This window comes from Mastomys coucha, unplaced genomic scaffold (genome assembly GCF_008632895.1).
Source record: "Mastomys coucha isolate ucsf_1 unplaced genomic scaffold, UCSF_Mcou_1 pScaffold20, whole genome shotgun sequence".
Classification (NCBI taxonomy): domain Eukaryota; kingdom Metazoa; phylum Chordata; class Mammalia; order Rodentia; family Muridae; genus Mastomys; species Mastomys coucha.
This window is the reverse complement of record NW_022196903.1, coordinates 113960818-113982906: the sequence shown is the minus strand read 5'-3', so window position 1 is coordinate 113982906 and position 22089 is coordinate 113960818. Positions and strand designations below refer to the sequence as shown.

Below are 22089 nucleotides of genomic sequence, written 5' to 3'. Positions count from 1 at the left end.
TAATTTAACAATGTACTTTATACAAAATAACCAGTTCATATGGAAATAAATCTACAGATCTCCAAAGATCAAAAAAGCTTTTTTAAAAGTTCTTTCAAAATTTATCCAACACACAGTATCAAACTAACTATTGAGGTAATTGTCGCTCTCAATGAAACAGCAGGGAACCAGCAGACCATGACAAAATATATACAATATAAAAATAAATACCATTCCCCCTTTCAGGTACTGGCCAGGACAGTTTATAGGGCATTCATTTCCATAGCAAAAGACCAATGTCCAATGTCATATACTGTGTGCAGACTGGCAATTTGGGGCTAGGGCCCCCAGGAGCTGCCCACGAGTCAAATGAGAGAAGTATCCCCTGCCTAAAGAAATGAAGGGGCCACAGAGGCTACTAAATGAGGTGGAGGGAGGAGGGAGGCAGCATTTCAATAAATTATTCAATATCCATACAGCTGTCCCCACTGAACCCCAAGGGAGAGGATGGAGTGAGCGTGGCTAACTTAAGCGAAGATAGTAGTAAGCTTGTTGTCTCACCTCACCTACAGAATATATTTAACCTAGACTGGCAGAGAGGGATCAAGAGCTTAGCACCAAGGCTAAGCTTGTGCCAGCCTGTGATTGGGCATGCAACCCATCTACTCAAAGGGAAGGTCCACGACAGGTCCTAAGGCTCTAAGGAGTTCAGTGCACTCAAACAGAAAAAGGTAGTCAGTGCCTTTCACCAGCAAGTATCAATCACATTTGTCACATTCATTCTTGGGGTTTGTTTGCTATTTTAAAGGGGGTCTCACAATTTAAGCTTTGGCCTGAAGCTAGACCAAGCAGACCTTGAACTCACAGATCTTTCCGCCTCTGCCTGTGCCACGACGTTTGAAATAAAGCAGTGAGTGCTGTAAATTCATGGGAGAAGGGGAAATGTCTGCATGTTTTCACCCAAATGCCAATTGTCTTTGCTACAGCTGTTGACAAGAGCTGCCCTCATTCCAGAAACCCGCTAGACTGAACACTCACTGACACACTGTTGGGAAGGGAACATTAGGGTTAAGTATATGAGGAGGGAGGCCAAGGAGGGAACTACAATGCTAGAAGATCAAATGAGGTCATCTGAAACACCTGAGGATTTTGACACCTCCTGACCTTGACTCCCGATTAAGTCTTCCTGGGGAATTTCAAATTAGTTTCTTTTTTGGGGTGACAGCGGTAAATAAGGACTGAAGCTATGGCCTCAGGTATGCTGCACAAGTGCTCTAGCACTGAGTTATACCCCACCCCTTTTCTCCCTCTGGAGTCCACATCTTACTAAGTTGCTCAGGCAAGGCCGAACTTGTGATCCTCCAGCCCCCAGCCTTAAAAGAGCTGGGATTATAGGTCCATTCCACCAGACCTGCACATGCTAGGCAAGTGCATAGAACTACATCTTCAGCCCCTCACCCACCTAGGATTAGGTTAACAGTTTTTCATTTATAGATTTGAACACTCATTAAAATAAGTCTGACCAAGTGGTATGACTTGAAGTCAATGTTGGTGGCAAACCTGGTGAGAACTACATTGGGACATTTGTGTGTTTAAGACTATATTCAACATGCACACCTTTTAATGCCAGTAGAAGTTAACATAGAGAACAACCATACAGCAAACAAATGCCATTAGACAATAACATCAAATGGCCAGTCAACAGACAGGCTAGAGTAATTGACATTTAGAGTTGAAATTTAATTGAGCTGAGGGAAGGAGAGGGAGGAGACTATAGGTCTTTAAAGTTTTCCATATAGTTTAATATATGGACTAGTGTGAAGTTTACCGTTTGTGAGCAGCTGGCCTAGGGCCTAGGCTCAGTGTGAACTGAAGAGCAGTTCACAGGCTCAGATAGGTGCCCTATCAGGTGACCCAAAACCAATCTGGCTCAGAAAGCAGAGTGGCTGTACATTTATTTTTAAGAGATAGGATGAAAAGTCACATGAACAAGAGCCCTGCATAGTCTATCCTATTCACATTCTTCTAAGGAGAGGATTTCAACTAACAGCTCTTGCTAATTTTTTTTTCCCTTTTAAAGAAAAATATTTCACAGTGGGGCTAGGAGACAAAGACACACACTCATAAGCCTTCTAAAAGGCTCCCCTTGGCTTTCTGAATCTTTTAAGCCCTACGGGTTCTAAGTTATGACTAAATCTGATAAAGCTAAGTCTAACACTAAATCATAATTGTGCTTCCAATCATGCACATCCATGTCTTCCTGGGGTCAGAGAGTCAGCACACTAGCAAGGCCACAGTGACCAATGGATGTAGGTCCTAGCCTAAAAGTGAGTCTTTTAAGACACCCCTCCCTATATACTATTTCTAAGTAGTCCATCTTCCATAACCATTTCCCTACTGAAGAAGACTGCAAACACAATTATTTGCACCTGCTTTTAAAATATTGCATCTGTGTAAGATACCTGGAAGAGAAGTGCTGGAAGCAGAAAGGGAAAAACCAATGATCTTGTCTGCATCTGAGTGGGCGAGGGCTGTGATCACAGAGGCTCAGCACTGTGTTCTGGCTGCTCTAGGAAACCTAGCACTTCAAAGATCAGTAAAAGTTAGGACCAGACTAGGAGAGGAAGTACGAAGTCCTCTAAGTACTAGGAACCACCAAATTTACACACGGGACACAACAGGCTCTTCTTACAGTGTTATTAGAACTTAATTCAGTAGTTCAATTTCTTATTTAATTTCTTCCATAAACCAGGAAGGGATGAAGGAACTCACAAATTCCTCTCTACCCAGTGTTGTTCAAAGCATTTCTTTAGGATCAGGTAAAGGGGCGAGATGGAAGGTGAGCAGCTTAGCAGCCTCTGGTTTTAGTACCTTGACAGAGACGGGCCTGATGGTTGCAGCAGTCCTGGTGAGATTTACAGCCCCCATTATTAGTGGGGGACACAAAAACTGCAGCAGTTGATTCAGTTCTGACTTCACTGGTCTTCTAAACTCAATTGCAGAGATGTCTGGCTTCTGATTCAGGAAAGAAAACTCCCTGTCTGTGTGAGCCATGCCTGGGAGACACGCTCTGGGTCCCCAGCAATGCCAGCAGGTTGGCAAACAGCCACTTCTATCAAGACAGCAGGTGTCCTAGGGTCCAATTATCTCTACAGCCCAGATGTGTCCAATTGTTTTCCCTGCAATCCTCGCGCATCAGGCAGACTAGTCTGCATTTCCTGAGGACACTGGAACTGGAGAGAAATTTCCATTGACCCTTCCCCACACCTATACTCTAAGATATAAGGGCAGATTAGTATTTTATGGAGATCTCTATTATCCCACAGCATGTTTTTTGTTTTGTTTTGTTTTTTTTTACAAAGACTTGAAACTCCAGGGCATTTCCCTTGGTTTATTCTGTGTGGAATATTCAAAAATTTAAACATAGATCCTAACTTTGGTGACATCTCAGCTAAAATAAAATACAGAAGGCTAAACAGGGAGAATCCAGTGTAATTCACTTCTAAATCCATAGTAACGTAATTTAATACTGTAAAATTGTTTCCTATCACAGACACAACAAATAATTCCCAAGAACTAGCCCTTGACAGCAGCTACTTTAAATCAACTGAGTCTACTATGATTCACTTAAACTGGATAAAAACTACACATACTGAAATAGGCCTAATTTTAAATTTAAATCTATAGGATATACTTTCCTTATTCGAACCTGTGCAATTTCTTTATTGAGACTAACATACATAACAAACCTGAGTAGTCACTTTCACAAAATGTGATTTGTGCTAGAAAGCGTTGTATGATGCCTTCTAGACCACAGGCCTGACAGGCCCATGACGAAGCCACTTTATCTTCTAATGAGTAAAACACTCTAGAGAGCCCAAGTTCCTGGCTTACAACTATCTGGTAGAGCTGGTGGAACAAGCAGGAAGGGACATGCTTTTCCAAGTCCAGAACTTAGGCCACCAGATAGAGAGCAGCCTGCCCTCTGGCTGCAACACCCAGTAAGTCACATGACAGCACCGTCCAACCAACTGAGAAATGAATGCTGAGGAGGACAAGTTGTCTCTGAGGCTGGTTGGAAAGGAGGCTACCAGGAAAGCAAGTTAAATGACATATAGGCTGCAATCTTCTGGGTCTCTTTTCCAAGCTCTGTATAAAGACAGAGACTACTCCAGTACAGTGTGCTGGCCATAGCTGGGAAGGATTCCCAACTCTTTCATGTGCCCACCTGACTGTCCCACTCTATATACAATACATTCACCACAAAAAATAAAAATATAATTAAAAAAAGGCAACATGAAACTTCTGTAAACTGGACCCAGCTCCAAAAACATTAATACTACAAGTAGTCCCTTCCCAATATATACCTGAGATTAGCTGCTCATGAAAGTTTAAAAGCACCACTCCAGCCTTACATGTACCCTCCACCCAAGTTTAAAGTGATTTTCCCTGAACAAAAGTCTTGGGATTTGGAGAAGCCAGCAAGAACTCCAGGTACACTTGCTCTTGTTAAGTTTGTCAGCTGTGCAGATGATCCCAGCTACAGGCCTGTCAGTCATCTAAAGAGCGTGCACCTAAGGCCTATGCAGTTCAGCTCTGAGGATGGCTGGATTCACAGTGAAGAGGCAGAGCAGGATGACAGGACAGAGATGTACAAACAGTCATTCCTTCAAATCCTCCAGGCCTGTCTTCGGGTCTTCACATACAGTCATCCATTTCCTTGGGGTTTTGTTTCTCCCTGGACTAGCTCTGAAAGTATAAAAACTTTAAATTACATCAACTGCCTAGCCTCACAATAATTGAGTAGGTCAAAAACAACCTACACAGGTTTGTGGAGGCAGTAGTTTACCCCCAGAAGCTAGTCTGAGTCCTCTAGCTCCAATTTGGACCAGGCCCCAGTGCTAGCTGGGAAGAAAAGAAAAGAATATCCAGTGCAGTAAACCTAGCACTTGGAAGGTGGAGCAGGAGGTGCCAGAGGGTTAGAATCATATAGTTCATTTAAAATCATTAAAATCATTGAGATCCTGCCTCAAAAGCAAAAAACTGCCAACCAAAACACACTCAAAAGCTACGTATAACTCAAGGATAATCAGAGCACTCAGCTGAGATTCATGATCTCCGGAGTCGGATCCCCAGGTTCATAAAACTGCATGTACAAAACTATTCAGTCCCTACAATAAAACAACCTCTATTCTCAGAAAAATGAAGTCAGGCAGAGGTTGAACATTCTTAACTCCAATACTGAGGCTCTAAATTTTTCTCTTAAGATAAGGTCTCTGGCCTGGAGAGGTGGCTCAGTGGTTAAGAGCACTGGTTGGCTGCTCTTCCAGAGCACCTGGGCTCAGTTCCCAGCACCCATATGGCAGCTCATAACAATCTGTAACTCACTCTGTACAACAGGTCAGCCAAAAACTTAAAAACAAAACAAACAAACAAACAAAAAAACAAAACAGAGCTCTGGCTGTCCTTGAACTCACAAGTGCTGGGATGTGCCAGTAGGTATGCACCACTGTCTAGAGAATCCAAAACTTTTAAACCCTAAACATAACAATAAAAAAAAAGTCACATTCTGCAGCATTTTGGGCTCAGGTTTTCAGGCTGAATGTATCAACTAGTAAAGTCTGATTATATCCCAACATCTAGAAACCTGAGACCTGAGTACCCCGGGGACCAAGATACCCAACCTGCATTTATTGCTTATACCTGTCAGGTTTTAGAACTACTCTAGTTTTTAGTAATTCTTACCTGATCCAGAGGAAGTGTTGGGGTCTTATGTGGTGGCAACTGTTCTGGTGATGCTGCAGGTGCCGGGGTCTTTGGGAATAAGGACTGTGACTGGATGGGATGCATTTGCAATCTTCAGCCAGAAGAAAAGCACAGTTAAGAGTTAATGAGGGATTACTAAGAACAGGTAAGTTCAATCATGAAGACACTGCTGTGAATTTAGAAGCATCAATACTGGGACAAAATGTCTTAGCATGCCTATCATGGTGACACAGCAAACACCTAAACCAAACACACACAGCCGAAACAAAGGGGCCAATCCACAAAAACCAGCACTGGGGAAACGTTCCCTGGAAAACTGGCCTGAACTGAGAAACAAGTCAAAGATATTAAAGGTACAAAAGACTTATACAGAGACTAAATAGATACAACAACCAAATGAAAATAAATACCTGAGCCTTGACTAGATTCTGGAGCAGGGGGAAAAAAAACAAAAGAAATAGAAAAAGCAAATGCCTGAAAGACATTCCAGGAACACATAGGGAATGTAAGGACATGGTAGTGACACCATGTTTTTCCCTTTGAGACTGCTGAAGGGCAGTATCCTGATGCTCAGTTGATACATAGGAGGCACTTATATGGCTGCAATGTAAGCTCCAGTGGTTTCCAACAGGGAAAAAACAAAACAAGACAAAACAAACATACAAAAAAAAAAAAAAAAAAAAAAAAAACCATCAGGCGTGGTGGCACAGGCCTTTTACCCTAGCACTCAAGAGACAGAAGCAAGTGGATCTCTGTGAGTTCAAGCCTGGTCTACAAAGGACAGCCAGGGTACACAGAAAAATCCTGCTTTGAAAAAACACCAATCCAAACAAAACAAGCAGTTACTGAGAGATGTTCAGACCCTGTAGGCAAGCAGAGAATGATAGCATACTTGGGGAGGCAGTGCCTGGTGGAGGCCAGCCAGAGTTAGGAAGTAAGACCTTGCCTCCAAAACAAAACACCAAGCTGGCCTGGTGGCACACACTTACTCCCAGCAACTGGGAGGCAGTTAGATCTGTGAGTTCAGAGGCCATCGTGGTCTTCATTAGAGAATTTCAGAACAGCCAGCAGGACCCTGTCTTAAAAACAAAATGAAACAAAACACCCTCAACATAACCTCCCGCCCCTGAAAAGCCTCCAATGCAAATGCACAGAGCAATAGGCAAAGTGTGAAATGTGAGAGCCAGTGTAACCCACTCTCTAAGTCACAGGGTCAGAGAGCTGAGGGAACAAGACAAGAGTCCCACACCACACTGGACTACCCAGCCAAATCCTGTCCCCAACAGAGGAAAACAGTCACAAAAAAGTCAAAAGTGGGTAGAGAGAATTTGGTGTTAAGAAGATGGGATATTTAATCCCAGCACTTGGGAGGCAGAGGCAGGCGGATTTCTGAGTTCAAGGCCAGCCTGGTCAACAGAGTGAGTTCTCTGCTACACAGAGAAACCTTGTCTCGAAAAAGAAAAAAAAAAAAAAAAAAAAAAGAAGATGGGAGCGGCAGGGGCACTTTTAATTAGCCTTTATAACCTTTCCCCCCTTCTGAGACAGGGCATCTCTGTGTAACAGAGCCCTGCCCCTCCTATGTGGCCTGTAACTCAGAGATCTACCTGCCCCTGCTTCCTGAGCACTGGGATCGAAGGTGTGCACCACCATGCCTAGCTAGACAGTTATATGTAGTTTAGTTGGACAATGTAAAGTGATAACCTTGAACTCTTTCCTCTCCTTAAAAAAAAAAAAAATAAGACAGGATCTTATTTATGTAGCCTGGCTGATCTCAAATTCAGGGATGTGCCTACATGACTGGGTTAGAGCTGTGGACTACCATACCTGGCTGACCTTGAACTCTTTGATCTTGTTTCAGATGTCTCAGACTTCTAAGTGCTAGGATTTGTTATAGGTTTGAATTCCTAGCCAGGCTTATCTTTTATACGTACTATTAACTTGGTTTTCCTGTGAAGTACTAACTTGGATAGCAGGTAGACCATTTTACTGTGTGCACCCACACACACCTTTGGGTGGTGCTATGGATGGGACCAAGTACCCGGCGTGGGCTAGTGTTCTGAAATGTTAACACATCCCACCCCTAATAAGTTTCTTTTTGTTGTAGTTTGTTTTTTCTTTTGATTTTTTTTTTAAGACAGGGTTTAATCTGTGTAACAGCACTGGTTGTTCTAGAACTACCTCTGTATAGACCAGGCTACTCAGACCTGCCTGCCTGTACCTGAGCAGTGATGGGACTAAAGGTTCGAACAACCACCACCTGGCTCCTAATAGGTTTATTAAAGGCATCACCACTCTCATGAGGACATTTGATTTAGCCCACATTTAAAAAAAAAATTCAGCCAATATGGAAGAATGACATAAGGACAACTTCAGCCATGCAGACGCAGGCTTCCTGAAGGAGACCCTCTTACTGTGGTTAGTGACAAGTCAAGCAGGCAGCATGCTGACTAGCCCACAGCTTTCGGCATCAATTCTTCCCTGACAGGCCAAGCAGGGCGGCATACACTTAGAGTCTGAGTACTTAAGAAGCTACAGCAGAACGCTTCTCAGAGTCTGAGACCAGCAGAGGCCACACTGTGAGCCCTGGACTAAAAAACAACCAACCTCCCCAATCTTCTCTATCTTTTTAAAATAACAAAAAACAAAACAAAACAAAAAACAACAAAAAAAAAACAATCTAATCATTTAAATACTAATTACAGAGGTACTTATCTATCACCACAAAAAAAAAAAAGTCTAAATGTTGATTCGTTTTCATCAGGGGAAGAAAATGGCAAAGACAGAACTATTAACCTAGTCCTCTCCATCAAGTCTGCAATTCATGTGTGTGTTTTTTTTGTTTTGTTTTTTTGAGACAGGGTTTCTCTGTATAGCCCTGGCTGTCCTGGAGCTCACTCTGTAGACCAGGCTGGCCTCGAACTCAGAAATCCACCTGCCTCTGCCTCCCAAGTGCTGGGATTAAAGGTGTGCACCACCACACCCGGCTCATGTGTGTTTCTTGGTATTCCTAAAGCCACTATTATCTTCTCAGAGAAACCCAATGCAACCTTACCCTGGTGGTCTGTGCACTTCTTGAAATGAGCCTCTCAATCCGCTTCCAGTGCCAGTCTGTTCCATCATCGCAGCCTGGAAGTGACCTAGGCCCTCTTCCTGACAGCAGTAGAGGGGACCCTCTGGAGAGAGGCCATTGGGCTGGGTGGCCACTGGATGGGGAGGTGGGTGGGCAGGGACGGGGGATGGGTATGCCCTAGGCTGAAAATGACTAGCTGATCGCTGAGGAGTGTATGGAGACCCTGTCTGCAGCATCACACTGTGGGGTGGAAAAGCAGAGGAACCAAAAGTCATTCCTGAACTCAGAGATGGTGGTGGAGTTCCATAAAGATAGTCACTGGTTGACAGTGAGCTCTGCCGCTTGGTAGCTGCATTATGGTTATCCAGATCTAGAAATTCTTTGGGACTCTCTGGCCTCTCCACAGATTCATCCATCTTTTCTTCTTCTGGACCAGAATTGTGTCCATCAGGTGGGACAACTTTAGCAGCCACTGCATCCATCTGAGTTGGCGAAGTTAAGGCAGCATTCAGTGTCTCACAACCTTGCAGACCAGCCAAAGCATTCTTATCCGGGAAGAGGGAGCGTGGAGGTTGACTCCCTGGGGGTCCACTTGGGCTTCTCTGGGTAGGGACAGATCTCTGCCAATCAGAAAAGCCCTGTGGACATGTATAATAAGGAGTCCGCTGATAAGGGTGGTAGGAAGGCTGAGAAGAAGGCTGGTAGGAATATCTCATTCCCTGCTGGGGGCGGTATCGGGGAAAGAGTCCAGGGTGAGGACCGTTAGCCTGGAAACCCCTGGGAGAGAAGGACTGAGGCTGTGATCCTGGGGACTTTCCTCCCATCATAGAGCCCAAGCCTTGCAAACCTGGACTCATAGGGTACTGTGTAGCTGAGTTAGAGTATTCTATGCCAGGCATGTACAAGGGAGAAAACTGGTTCACAGTGCCTGCCATCAAACTGGGATCTGTGCAAGAAGGTGTAGTTGCATTCTGTCCTGTACGTGGCGCGGCTTCTTGCAATGTTTTACCCCTGGGGCAGAGTGGCTTTTCTGAACCACTACTATCAAGGCTCTTCCCCTCTGATCTACAGGGAGATGCTTCACCAACAACCCCATTTTCAGGTAGATTCCCTGTCTCTGCCACTATGGAGAGGTCTCTCAAACAGCCTTGCACAGCTGGGCTGCTGTAGCTATTGTCCAAAGGCCAGGTGTTCGTGTTCTTTGATGCTTTATAAGTGTCTGCAGAATCTGAAGCATCCCTTTTGAGTTGGGAGTCCTCTGTTTCCCTTTCTTGTGGTGAGCTCTGCCTGGCACAACTGGCTGGCAAGGGAGGTGCTGGGTGAGGTAGCTGTTTGAGGTATGCCCCCTCTGAAGAAGAGATGCCTGCTGCTTTCTCTTCAAGTCCAGGCAAAGGCTCTGCTGGGAGGGAGAACAAAACAGTAGTAACTTGGTAGCTGAAACCATGTGGATAGAGTAATGAAAAGAACTTGACAAGCCGCCAGATGGGTCAAGGCTAAGACAAACCTCAGCTAGATATGTGACACAGTGAGTCTTTGGAAGATGTAACCATTTGGGGGTCTGTATTCTCTTTTGTAGGCAGAACACTGCACACACCTAAGCTATTGGGGGAGAAAAAAATCTGGGTCTCTCCTGTGTTGTCATAGTCACACTAGAAAGAGACCAGAGATAGACCAATTCCAGACTTCCAGGTAGAGGAATCTGAAATGTGGAGGAGAATGTGGTCCTTTTCCAGGAAAAAAAAATTTAAACTTAAGATCCAGTATCAATTTCATGTGGAATTTTCATCATCTTCCATAAGAGTTCAAAGGAGTCCATTCCCCGGTATTAAAAAAAAATGTGATACTGGACATGCACATAAAAAAAGAATTCATTTCTCTCTTTTTTTAAAAATGATTTTTTTATTTAATGTATATGAATACATTGTTGCTATCTTCAGACACACCAGAAGAGGTCATCAGATCTCATTACAGATGGTTGTGAGCCACCATGTGGTTGTTGGGATTTGAACTCAGGACCTTCTGAAGAGTAGTCAGTGCTCTTAACTGCTGAGCCATCTCTCCAGCTCCCCACTACCACCACCAATGGTTCCTTGAAATACAGTTGCTCTGTGTAAGCCTCTTGAGTGCCAGTAGGCCTTGAAGAGTGTGGTGACACGTGAGGGTGGCTAGAGGCAGCCAGTGGGCAGTCAAGCATGTTGAGTCACTGTCCTTCCTATGTCAGCAGCATGCAGGTGCCACCTCTCCAGTAGGCTGCCTGTTGACTCATAGCTAGTTCATTGCTGGGAATTGAACTCAGGATCTCTGGAAGAGCAGTCAGTGCTCTTAACCACTGAGCCATCTCTCCAGTCCCATTTTTCACTTTCAAGTTTATCTTTACAGCCTTTAAACACTACTGAAAAACTTTTTCAACCTTTAGAATTCACTGTTCTCCACAGTTATGTACTCAAGACAGATGGAAATAATTAAGACACTGAAGACATTTCATAGTCATCACTTTTGAAATTGTCACTATGGACCATGCAGATAGATGCACTATGAGGTACATCAATAAAGAAGACAATGTGGAGGCTGGACGGATGGTTCAGGGTTAAGAGGGCTTACTGCTTTTGCAGAGGACCTGGATTCAGTTCCAGTACCAAGATGGCAGGTCACAACAATTTGTAACTTCTGCTTCAAATAACTTGATGCCCTCTTTTGATGTCTACAGGCTTCTGCACATACATGGAGCACATAGTAACAAAGGCTCATAACTTACACATAAACTACACGAAGAACATGATGTTGCTTAACCTGTATGGGTTCAAACTCTGCACTAATTATTACAACAATAATTATTACTCATTATGAAACAGCAAATAACTGTGCCCTCAATTTCTCAACTTGAAACAAAGATACTGGGTAGAGGCTTAGAACAATAGCCATGTGGGGCTGTCAGTCTGCCAGAATTTCTGAATATAAGTGTAACTTTTTCTTTATCTCTTTTTACTTCTTTTTCCCAAGATAGGGCTTCTGTGAAATAAACCCAGCTGTCTTAGAATTCACTTTGTAGAGATATACCTGCCTCTGCAACCTAAGTGGTGGAATTAAAGGTACACACCTGGAAAGCCACCACTGCAGGCTCTTCTATCTCTTCCCTAAGCACACTTTTAATATCTCCACCCCAATATTCAGTACTTCTTTATTCTCTAAAGCTTCATTCCTCACAGTATTACCACTTGTTGCCGTGATAATTTCTATACCAGTTTAAATGACATGGTTCTTCCTTCTCTCCTCCATTCTCCTCCTCTGGACAGCAGCTGAGGTTTTAATGTTAGGTTGCCCTGTGGTTTTCCTTTTAGACTATAAAATTATCCTTGAATCCAAAACAAAATACAACACAGAGACACACACATAGGATGGACATGGTGGTAACAGCCAAGTATCCCAGCACCTGGGAGGTGCAGGCACGAGGGACCATGAATGAGTTTGATATACAGAAAGAGCCCAGACTAGGGCAATCAAGATGGCTCTTCTGGTAAAGGCACTTGCTGCCAAGCTTGAGAATTTGAATACAGTCCCTAAGATTTACATGGTAGGATAATATTAACTCTCTACAAGGTTTACTGACTCCCCACAAGCACACCTCCCCCAATTAAAAACAAACAAAACAAACCCAAGGATACTGGTAATAGCTTGTGCAAAGGCAGGTTCTAATTAAATGAGATTACATTTAAAAAGTTTCAAAAAGAGGCTGGGCATGGTGGGTGCACCTCAGGGGTAGAAGTATGGAGAATCTAGTCTGCTCTTTATAAAGTTCTAGGATAGCCAGAGCCAGAGATGCTGCCTTAAAAATCAACCAAAACCGCCAGGCCGTGGTAGCGCACACCTCTAATCCCAGCACTTGGGAGGCAGAGGCAGGCGGATTTCTGAGTTTGAGGCCAGCCTGCTCTACAGAGTGAGTTCCAGGACAGCCAGAGCTATACAGAGAAACCCTGTCTTGAAGAAAAAAAAAAATTCAACCAAACGGGGCTGGAGAGATGGCTCAGTGGTTAAGAGCACCGACTGCTTTTCCGGAGGTCCTGAGTTCAATTCCCAGTAACCACATGGGGCTCACAACTGTAATGGGGTCTGGTGCTCTCTTCTGGTGTGTCTGAAGAGAGCAGTGGTGGTATACTCATATGCATAAAATAAATAAATCTTTAAAAAAAAAAAGAAAAGAAAAAAAAAATCAACCAAACCAAACCAAAGAATAAACAACAACTGCAAACCTAAAAGAAGGTCTCACATGTAAGTGCCTTTTGGCTGTATGTAATTCATGTAAATTCATGAATTATGTTTTTGATACCTCTATACCTAAAAGGACATCAGTTATCCTAAACTCCAATAGTTTATAGGAAGCTTGACATCACTTTATACTGTCTTCATATTCTGTATGAAAAGATCCCTCATGAATTGACACACAAAAGTCAGAGGAAAAAGAAAAAGGCGCTGTAAATTACCTGGGTCATCCTGAGGTTCTTGTGTTTCACTGATCTCCTGTGTACTCCCAGGGTTGTCCAATGCAGGCTTGGGTGCTGAGACACATACCGATGCTGAATGAGCTACTTGTGGAAAGGGACCAGGTAACTGGGGAGGAGTGGGCTGGCGGGGGTGGTAAGGCACACCCGGGGGACAGACTCGGGAGGAGAGCTGCTGCATGGCAATCATTTCAGGGCTGTCCATCATGGATTCCCCTCCTTGTGCCTCCCGAAGGGCCTGGGAGGGTCCTCTGAACCGAGGACTTGGTGCTGGAGTTGGAGGTGGCTGCAAACGATGTCCAGCAGACTTACAGGGTGGCTGCATATACCCCGAGGAAGGAACTCCATGAGGTAGAAAGCTTGACTGTTTAGTCCACTGGTTTGGTGGGATAGGTTGTCTCATCACTCGGCCATCCATCACATGACCAAGGGCATGAGGGTGGTGAGAGGGTCCTGGCCCCAGGTGAGGCTTCTCATCTGGCCCCAAACGTCCAGGGTTTGTAGTACCATGGTTCCCATTCCAAACAGCAGGGTGTACTCGATTCAGATACTTGTACGAATGATAAATGTGACCAGGAGGAATTTCAGAGCTTTCAGGAAAGTCTGGGGGTCGGGCTGGAGTCCCACCATGCCTAGAAGGAATAAATCCTGCCTGGAATGGAGCTGGTGGATACATGTTTCCATCTTGACTGGGACAATTCATCTGCCCAAGCTGTAAGGGTGGGACATGTGGCCCCATATTGGAAAGGTGTGTTAGCCCCCCACATCTCTTGTCTTCTGGAGCACTAAGCAGGGATCCCCGATGGTTACTAATTCCAACTGGAGCCTGACAACAAAAATGGTAAGAAGAGAAGAATATGAATTCACACAACAAAACAAACCTTGAAAGATGCAATCTTTCAATTATTGCTGCAGAACCTTCCCAGCTGTCTTTCTGCAGGCTGCTTACCTGTATAGCAAAGGGTGGGTGTTGCAAGGGCTCTGCTGGGGGCACCTCTGGGATTCGAGAGGAGCCATGTAAGTTGGTTGGATCTGATCCTTGAGGCGAGCCAAATGTTCCTGGTGCTGCTGGCCTCTGAAGGCAGTGAGTAAAGCAGAAAGGGCGTGAGGGAAGAATCATCAAGGACAACAAGGGATTTCCTAAGGAATTAATGTGCCATTAATGTGCTATTAACGTGCCCCATGGCCAGGAACAGCCTACAATTTCAAATCAGCTTCTATCTCCAGGAAAAAAAGCTAGTTCTCTAGTTTCAAAAAACAAAACAAAAAATAATAATAATCACCTTGCCCACAATAGTTACAGAAATTTTAGGTATTGTGGATTCAAGTACAGCCTTATAATTATTTGAGATAGGGTCTCATGAAGGCAGGCTGATCTCAAATTTGCTGTGTAGCTGAGGTTAATCCTGAGATTAATCTGGCTCGTCTGTCTGTCTGTGTGTCTCCCTGTCTCCCTTTCCCTCCCTCTCTTTTTCAAGACAGGGTGTCTCTCTGTTAACAGTCCCGCCTCTGCTTCCTGAGTTCTGGGATTAAAGGTCTATACCACCAACTGGCCTGGCTCCATCTCTTAGGTGTGCAACCATCACACCCACTATTATGCTGTGCTGGGGATCAAACACAAGTTTTCACATATGATAGGTAAGCATATCTTTTTTCATATATGCTACACCCCCAGCTCTTTATAATGAGATTTCAACATTTTAAACATGGTATGTAGCTTCAATAATATGCTTCTGTGCTTCATTTCTTCTAGGTTTCTTTTTGAGATGGAGTTCTATGTGGCCCAAGGTTGGTCTCAAACCTGCTAGACTCAAGTGATCCTCAAAATACAGCCTTCCAAAGTAGCCATGATCACTGATAAGAACCCTTATGATCAGGCCTTTCTAATTTGAAGTTTTGCCCAATTTGGGAATACATGATTCAAAGGGCTAAGAGAAAAGAAGGTCAAAATGAAGAGAGGGTGACAGTGGGGCTAGGGTATAGGTAGAAAACCCATCTCATTTATGACAAGAGGACCAGAAGTTCAAGACCAGCTAAAACTACTACACAGCAAGTCTGAGGTCATCTTGAACTAGATAAGACCCTATCTTCAAAATCAAAACAAACCATCTTCTGACAGTGGTTTCCAACCTGCAGGTCATTACACCTCTAAGGGGTCACACACATGAAAGAGTAATGAAAATAATTTTGTGATCAGGGGAAACCACAACATGAGAAATTGTATTAAAGGGTTGCAGCACTATGAAAGTTGAGAATCAGTGCTCTATGAATATTTGAAGACTACAAGTTACTAGCCCCTAGATTCCTATAAATGCAGTTGCTCAGAGACATTACCAGAGAAGTTGGGGGTTTTCTTACCATCTGGTTTAAAGGGGGTGCCTGGCTAGGCACCCTACCACAATGCAGGGGGCGAGAAAAGCCTTGGCCATTTGATGTGCCGACCTCTGGAGGGAGTTGTATGGAACTGCTACTCTGATCATCCCCTGAGAAGGCAGCTCGGCGTGTGGGAGGCAATGATTTTCCTCCATTCTCCACTGGTGGCTGTTTCCTGCTGGACCCTTCTGTGTCTCTGGAGCGTGTCCAAACATGGCTTCCACTACTTCGACCAGCCCGACTCCTTCTTTTTTCCCGTTTTTCATCCTCTTTGATCCAAAATTCTTCATCTGTGTCTCCATCTTCACCAGGAAAATGTTTTGTCATGGCCCGATGGAAACACCGCTCTAAATTGTCAGACATCTTGGTATACTCTAGAAGGAAGACAAGAAGACTGACCACCAGGGTACATATTTTACTAGGCACAAAAGACAATCACTAGCCGGGCGATGGTGGTGCACGCCTTTAATCCCAGCACTTGCTGTGGGGTGGGGCCAGGCGGATTTCTGAGTTCGAGGCCATCCTGGTCTACAGAGTGAGTTCCAGGACAGCCAGGGCTACAGAGAAACCCTGTCTCGAAAAACCAAAAAAAAAAAAAAAAAAAAAAAAAAAAAAGACAATCATTGAAAATAATAAGGAAAGCTACTTCTGGAAAATATTATACGGCAAAGCTACATATACAATATGAAGATGTGGTTTCTGTAAGTATTCTGCTCATGGCTGTATGGATGTGACATTAACTATATAGTATGTTACCTCAAATAAATGAAATTTTAATTCTTTAGGCTAAGTTACTGAAACTAGTATGTACTATAATTGAATTGCCTTGTTTTATAGACTGTAGCACTTTTGTGTTGATGCATGCTAACTTAGAGCTCAGGGATGTTGCTGGGTGGTAGGGCTTGCTAAGCATTCAGGAAGCATCAGATTCCATCATCTATGTAAACACAATGGCAGGAGTTCAAGGTGGATTCAATCTTGTCTGCAGTAAAAAGGCCCAGTACAACACAGACCAGACCTCTCTCTGTGAGACTCTGTCCACAAGGCTGAATGAGAACTCCTGCGACACTGTTTAAGAAACTAGACCCACAAACTGTTAGTATACATTCTGTCTGTAGTCCTAAGGCAAAAGAAGAAACGAGCATGGTGGCTCATCTGGGATTAACTGTTGTCTTACAAAGGACCTGGGGTTAGTTCCCAGCACCCATGTGGTGGCTGACAATCATTCCTAACTCCAGATCTAGAGGATCCAACAGCCTGATCTGACCTCAATGGGTACAAGGCACAATAAAACACTCATATGCAGTTTTTAAATCCAGGGTAAACTATAGTGACTCCATCTCAAAAGAGAAGAGAGTAAAAAATCTGAAAGACACACACATAAGTGTAGAGAGCATTTCATGCCCACTGTAACAATGCAGAAGACACACATCCAGCAAAAAGGCCCTCAGCCACCTACCACTACTGTCCCCATTGTATTTTCGGCAATTTCTGAACATGGTCTTCATGTCATTTACAAATTCTTCCTTGGTACAATATAAACCTCCATTTAACTTCTTCTCCATGCTTGAAATATCCATGGGGATCTGAAATGGAACATAAAACACTGTAAATGGCACAGTGGCTTTAATCCCAGAACTGCAACTCAGGAGGACTGACACAAGTTTGAAGCTAGCCTGTGCTACATAGTGACTTCCAGGATAGTCTTGGTAACAGAGTAAATGAAGCCTTGTCTCAAAATAAGATAAAAACAATTAACTGCATGCCGCCTACAATCAGTTTCTATGAGGAAGAGCAATTGTGACATGTTAGGTTTTCAAGAGTCTGGTATACCTAAGAGTATTGGCACACACTTTTAGTAGCACTACTTAGGAGACAGAAACAGTTAATTCTTTGAGTTTGAGGGCAGTCTGGTCTACATAGTAAGTTCCAGATCAGCCAAGAAAATACGGGGTCCTGTCACAAAACAAAGCCTAACATTACCCATGTGCATGTGTGTGCACGTGTCTGCCTGTCTGTCTCCTGGATATTAAGGAGGACAGAAAAGCAGGAGAGAAACCAGCTACAGAACCCTGAGTTTGAAGGCTTGTGCTCTCAGGTAGCGGTGCAGCTGCTGTAGAATGAGGCTGTAGAATGTTAGGAGGTTGGAGGAGTGGGTTGCTGTGGGGTGGGGCCTTGTTATTCTGTGAGCCGCTTCAAGCCCTAAGTTCTGCTTGGTCACCAAGATGTACACAAGCTCCTACTACCACAGAGTAGCCTGTTAGCATCAGTACTTGGTCAGTATGATGGAGAAATGACTAATAAAACATCCAAGAAAGATACAGATGCTTAAGAACAATTTAAAAGATACCTTAATAATCTGGTAATAGTTGGGGGCATAAGATTCATCCACAGGTTCCAAGAAGGGCCAGGAATCCTTGTGAGCCTTCACCACATCTAGAACTGAAAACCAAAAAGGAGAATATAACTGACACATTCCTATGAAAGATGTTCATGAGGAACACCAAAGCTGAGAATGGTAACTAACCTTTATACATGGCTGTGAAATCATCATCCAGTTCAAAGCTGTGGACCACAAAACACGACATTAGTTTAACTGTGACGACCATTTTTTCTTAGCTTTCTTGGTTCAAATACAGATTGAGCAGTGCTTTCTACTCTCCTTAAGTAAGTCCAAAGACTGATTCCAACAAACTGGAAACAACATAAGGATGATAGATGGTGACTATAGCAAAAGGACTATCATATTCCCTACAATGAATTCCATCTACAGTGAAAGACTGGTTTATTTGATCCAGACTTTGTAAATATTGGTATATTATAAAAATAGTAAACATTTTTATTTATTTTTATGAGTATTGTTATATAATCTAGGCTGATTCAAATCTCAGATTCTGCCTCAGCCTCTATAGAGTTGGGGTCACTACCATGCCAGGCTAGAAGTAACTGTTTTGCTTTTTATTTTTTAAGAGGTGAGCCCTAGTTGTCCAGGAACTCAGAGTTCCACCTGCCTTTGTTTATCCAGTGGTGAGATTGAAGGCGTGCACTTTCCTTTTTGAACCTTGCATTTCCTGCCATGGTTCATGCCCTGCTGGTACTGTGTGCAACAGCCAAGGCAACGATTTTGAAAAGTAAAATACTTACTGAACATGATGGTGCTTTTGGAATCCCAGCATGGAGAAAGCTGAGGAAGTAAGATGGCAAGCTCTAGACTTAAAACATAGGTTTAAGCTTTGGCTTAGTGCTAGAGCACTGCCAAATAAGCACATATAAAATATTCAATAGACTTCCAAGAAACAAGTTTCCATTAATAGTAAATTCTGGTGGCACTGAAATTGTGGAATAATAAGAACCGTCTTTTCTTGTGCCAGCAGGATACTAAGAGTGGAAAGTAGGGAAGAGATTCACTTAAAGGGTATGTATACAGATGCTGTAATTGAGTCCGGTCTGGTTTTAAGGCCTACCACTACCACTTGCTATGCTTTCTTACCATTAAAATGTACAAGCTACTGCCTTCCAAACAGACCTTTCTGTTACAAGGATTAAAGGAGAGATGTAATTCTTTTAAAAGGTTTGTTTGTTTATTTATAGGAGCACACTGCAGCTGTCTTCAGACACACTAGAGGAGGGTGTCCATTACAGATGGCTGTGAGCTACCATGTGGTTGCTGGGAATCGAACTCAGGACCTCTGGAAGAGCAGTCAGTGTTCTTAACTACTGAGCCATCTCTCCATCTGGAGACACATAACTTTTTTTTTTTTTAAAGTATTCTTTAAAGATTTATTTTATCTATTTTATGTGTATGAGTACACTGTAGCTGGACAGATGGCTGTGGGCTATCATGTATGTGGCTGCTGGGAATTGAACTCAGGACCTCTGCCGGCCCACTCACTCTGGCCCTGCTCCCTCCAGCCCTGCTCACTGCGTAATTCACTGTAGCTGTCTTCAGATGCACCAGAAGAGGGCGTCAGATCTCATTATGGGTGGTTGTGAGCCACCATGTGGTTGCTGGGGTCTGAACTCAGAACCTACAGTGCTCTTATCCGCTGAGCCATCTTGCCAGGCCGACACATAACTTTTTAAAACTAAGAATTTTAGTTTTGACCATGTGTATGTGTCAGATCCCCCTAGACCTAAAGGGGAAGTTTCCACGTGAGTGCTGGGAATCAAACTCTAGTGACTCTGAAAGACTAGAAAGTGTTAACTGCTGGCCCTTTTTTTTCTCAAGACAATTTTTTTTTTTTTTTTTTTTTTTGAGACAGGGTTTCTCTGTATAGCCCTTGCTGTCCTGGAACTCAGTCAGTAGATCAGGCTAGCCTCAAACTCAAGAAATCCACCTGCCTCTGCCTCCCAAGTGGCATGTGCCGCCACTGCCCAGCCAAGACAGTTCCTGCATAGTTCTGGCTGTCCTAGAACTAGCTCTATGGACCAGAGCTGACCTCAAATGCACAGATTGGTTTGACTATTGACTGGTTTGAGAGATGATCTTTACAAATTATGCTTAATTATTGTGTGTGTACTCCTGAGCCATCATGGCCATGTGTCAGGACAATTTGCAACAGTCAGTCCTCTGCCTACACCAGGTAGGTTCCAGGGTACCAGTCAGCTCATCAGGCTCTGCAGTAAGTGCTCGCCTCTGCTTAGTGCTTAGGGCGGCCAGCTGCTATTACTAAATACTCACAGGTCCTTGGTCTTCTTTCCTTCCCTCAAAGGAGAATTCAGGTCCAAATGGGAAAGTTCTGGGGGTAGCTCCTTGCCTTGAGCCAACAGCCATGCTCGTTCTTCCCTGAGCTTTCTCCTTTTAGCTCGATCTATAATCAACACACAAACACAATCAAGTGAGCATCTGTACTTGCTGCTCCCTGGGACTTCTGTGAGCACACCATCAGTTATACACCAAGCAACTCCATTCATTTTAATCAAGTACCACATCAGACAGAATTTGTGATAATCCCAGTTAAATGTCACTTTAGCCATGAAACTTTCTAGAGGGGGTTGGGGGGTTGAGGGGAAGACAGGGCTTCATGTACCCCAGGTTAGCTTCAAAGACTTGACCTCTTGATTCTCCTGTCTGATCCTTCAAAAAAGGAATAGCCCTGTTCATTATAATAAACCTAAAACGGGGGCTGGTGAGATGGCTCAGCGGGTAAGAGCACTGACTGCTCTTCCGAAGGTCATGAGTTCAAATCCCAGCAACCACACGGTGGCTCACAACCACCCATAATGAAATCTGATACCCTCTTCTGTGTACTCATTTATAATAATAAATAAATCTTTAAAAACAAATAAACCTAAAACGGTGTCGCTTTGGGGGCTAGAAAGATGGCTCAGTGGTTAAGAGCATTGTCTGCTTTTCTAGACAACCTGGGTTTGATTCCCAGTACCCACCTGGTGGCTCAACATTGTCTGTAACTCCAGTTACAAGGGACCTGAAATCCTTACACAGTCATGCATATAGGCAAAACATCACTGCATATTTTTTAAAAAGCCCCTTCAAAAAACTGCTTCAGCTGTGTGTGTGGTCACTCGTATACTCAGAATGCTTGAGAGGTTGAGGTAGGAAGATTGCTGCAAATTCTAAGTCAACCTGGGCCACATGAGACCATGGCAGATACACACACACACACACACACACACACACACACACACACACACACACATACACACACGTATGTCTTGTAATGTAAGTATTAATCTTACTTACCCTGCTTCCCTCCAACCCCAAAAAAAGGTCTTAGGGAGAGGGAAAGAGAAAGGGAAAGGGGTTTGGGAGGGCACGCGGAGAGAAAACATCAAAAGATGTTCAGCTAGTAAATGCTACCACTGTCCAAGAAAGCAACTAATGTTGTTATCCTTTGCGTTGTAAACCTATAGATAAGCACTTGAAAGACAGGCAGGTAAGACCTCTGTGAGTTTAAGGCCAGTTTGGTCTTAACTGTGGTACTCATGTCAGCTATGGCTACAGGCAGACCCTATCTCTATCCAACAAAAACTATAGACAAAAGAAAAATCTTACTATAGCAAGCTGCAGTCAGACTGTAAGAAAAGTACCTGGTACTAGTAACATCAATGGCAACATTCTTACATGCCATACGAAGATCTGGATTAGGAATATAATTCAGCTGATAAACTGTTTACAGAGCATGTAGCAAGCACCACATAACTGTAAGTGGTGCCCCATCTGTAATTTTAGCACTTGAGAAGTAGACATGAAGTTGTTCAAAATGGGTTCAATATCAGCCTGAGATACATATAACCCTGTCCAAAAACCCACCAAACCAACCAAAACCAAACATTTCTTAAGCATACACCATTGCACCTATGACAACATCTTAACATCTTTTCTTTAATTCTAAATAAAATGTATAGGACACAGCAGAAATCCAAATAAAAAGCAAGGTACTG

At 43.6% G+C, this 22089-nt stretch overlaps 1 protein-coding gene across 3 annotated transcripts in view; it reads right to left on the bottom strand.

Moving 5' to 3' along the window:
- LOC116099513 (cat eye syndrome critical region protein 2 homolog) overlaps positions 1-22089 on the bottom strand; it is a 107198-nt gene continuing 85109 nt past the window's right edge. For 2 of the 3 annotated variants that reach the window (XM_031383227.1, XM_031383229.1), the window contains 10 exons: positions 20366-20495; positions 18212-18249; positions 18035-18126; positions 17144-17270; positions 15670-16058; positions 14261-14386; positions 13294-14137; positions 8798-10214; positions 5725-5836; positions 1-4728 (listed from right to left, as the gene is read on the bottom strand). In XM_031383227.1, the coding sequence (XP_031239087.1) occupies positions 4723-4728; positions 5725-5836; positions 8798-10214; positions 13294-14137; positions 14261-14386; positions 15670-16058; positions 17144-17270; positions 18035-18126; positions 18212-18249; positions 20366-20495 (3281 nt within the window). In that variant the 3' untranslated portion in view covers positions 1-4722. The remainder of the gene's footprint in view (positions 4729-5724; positions 5837-8797; positions 10215-13293; positions 14138-14260; positions 14387-15669; positions 16059-17143; positions 17271-18034; positions 18127-18211; positions 18250-20365; positions 20496-22089) is intronic. The other variant, XM_031383228.1, reaches the window with a different exon arrangement.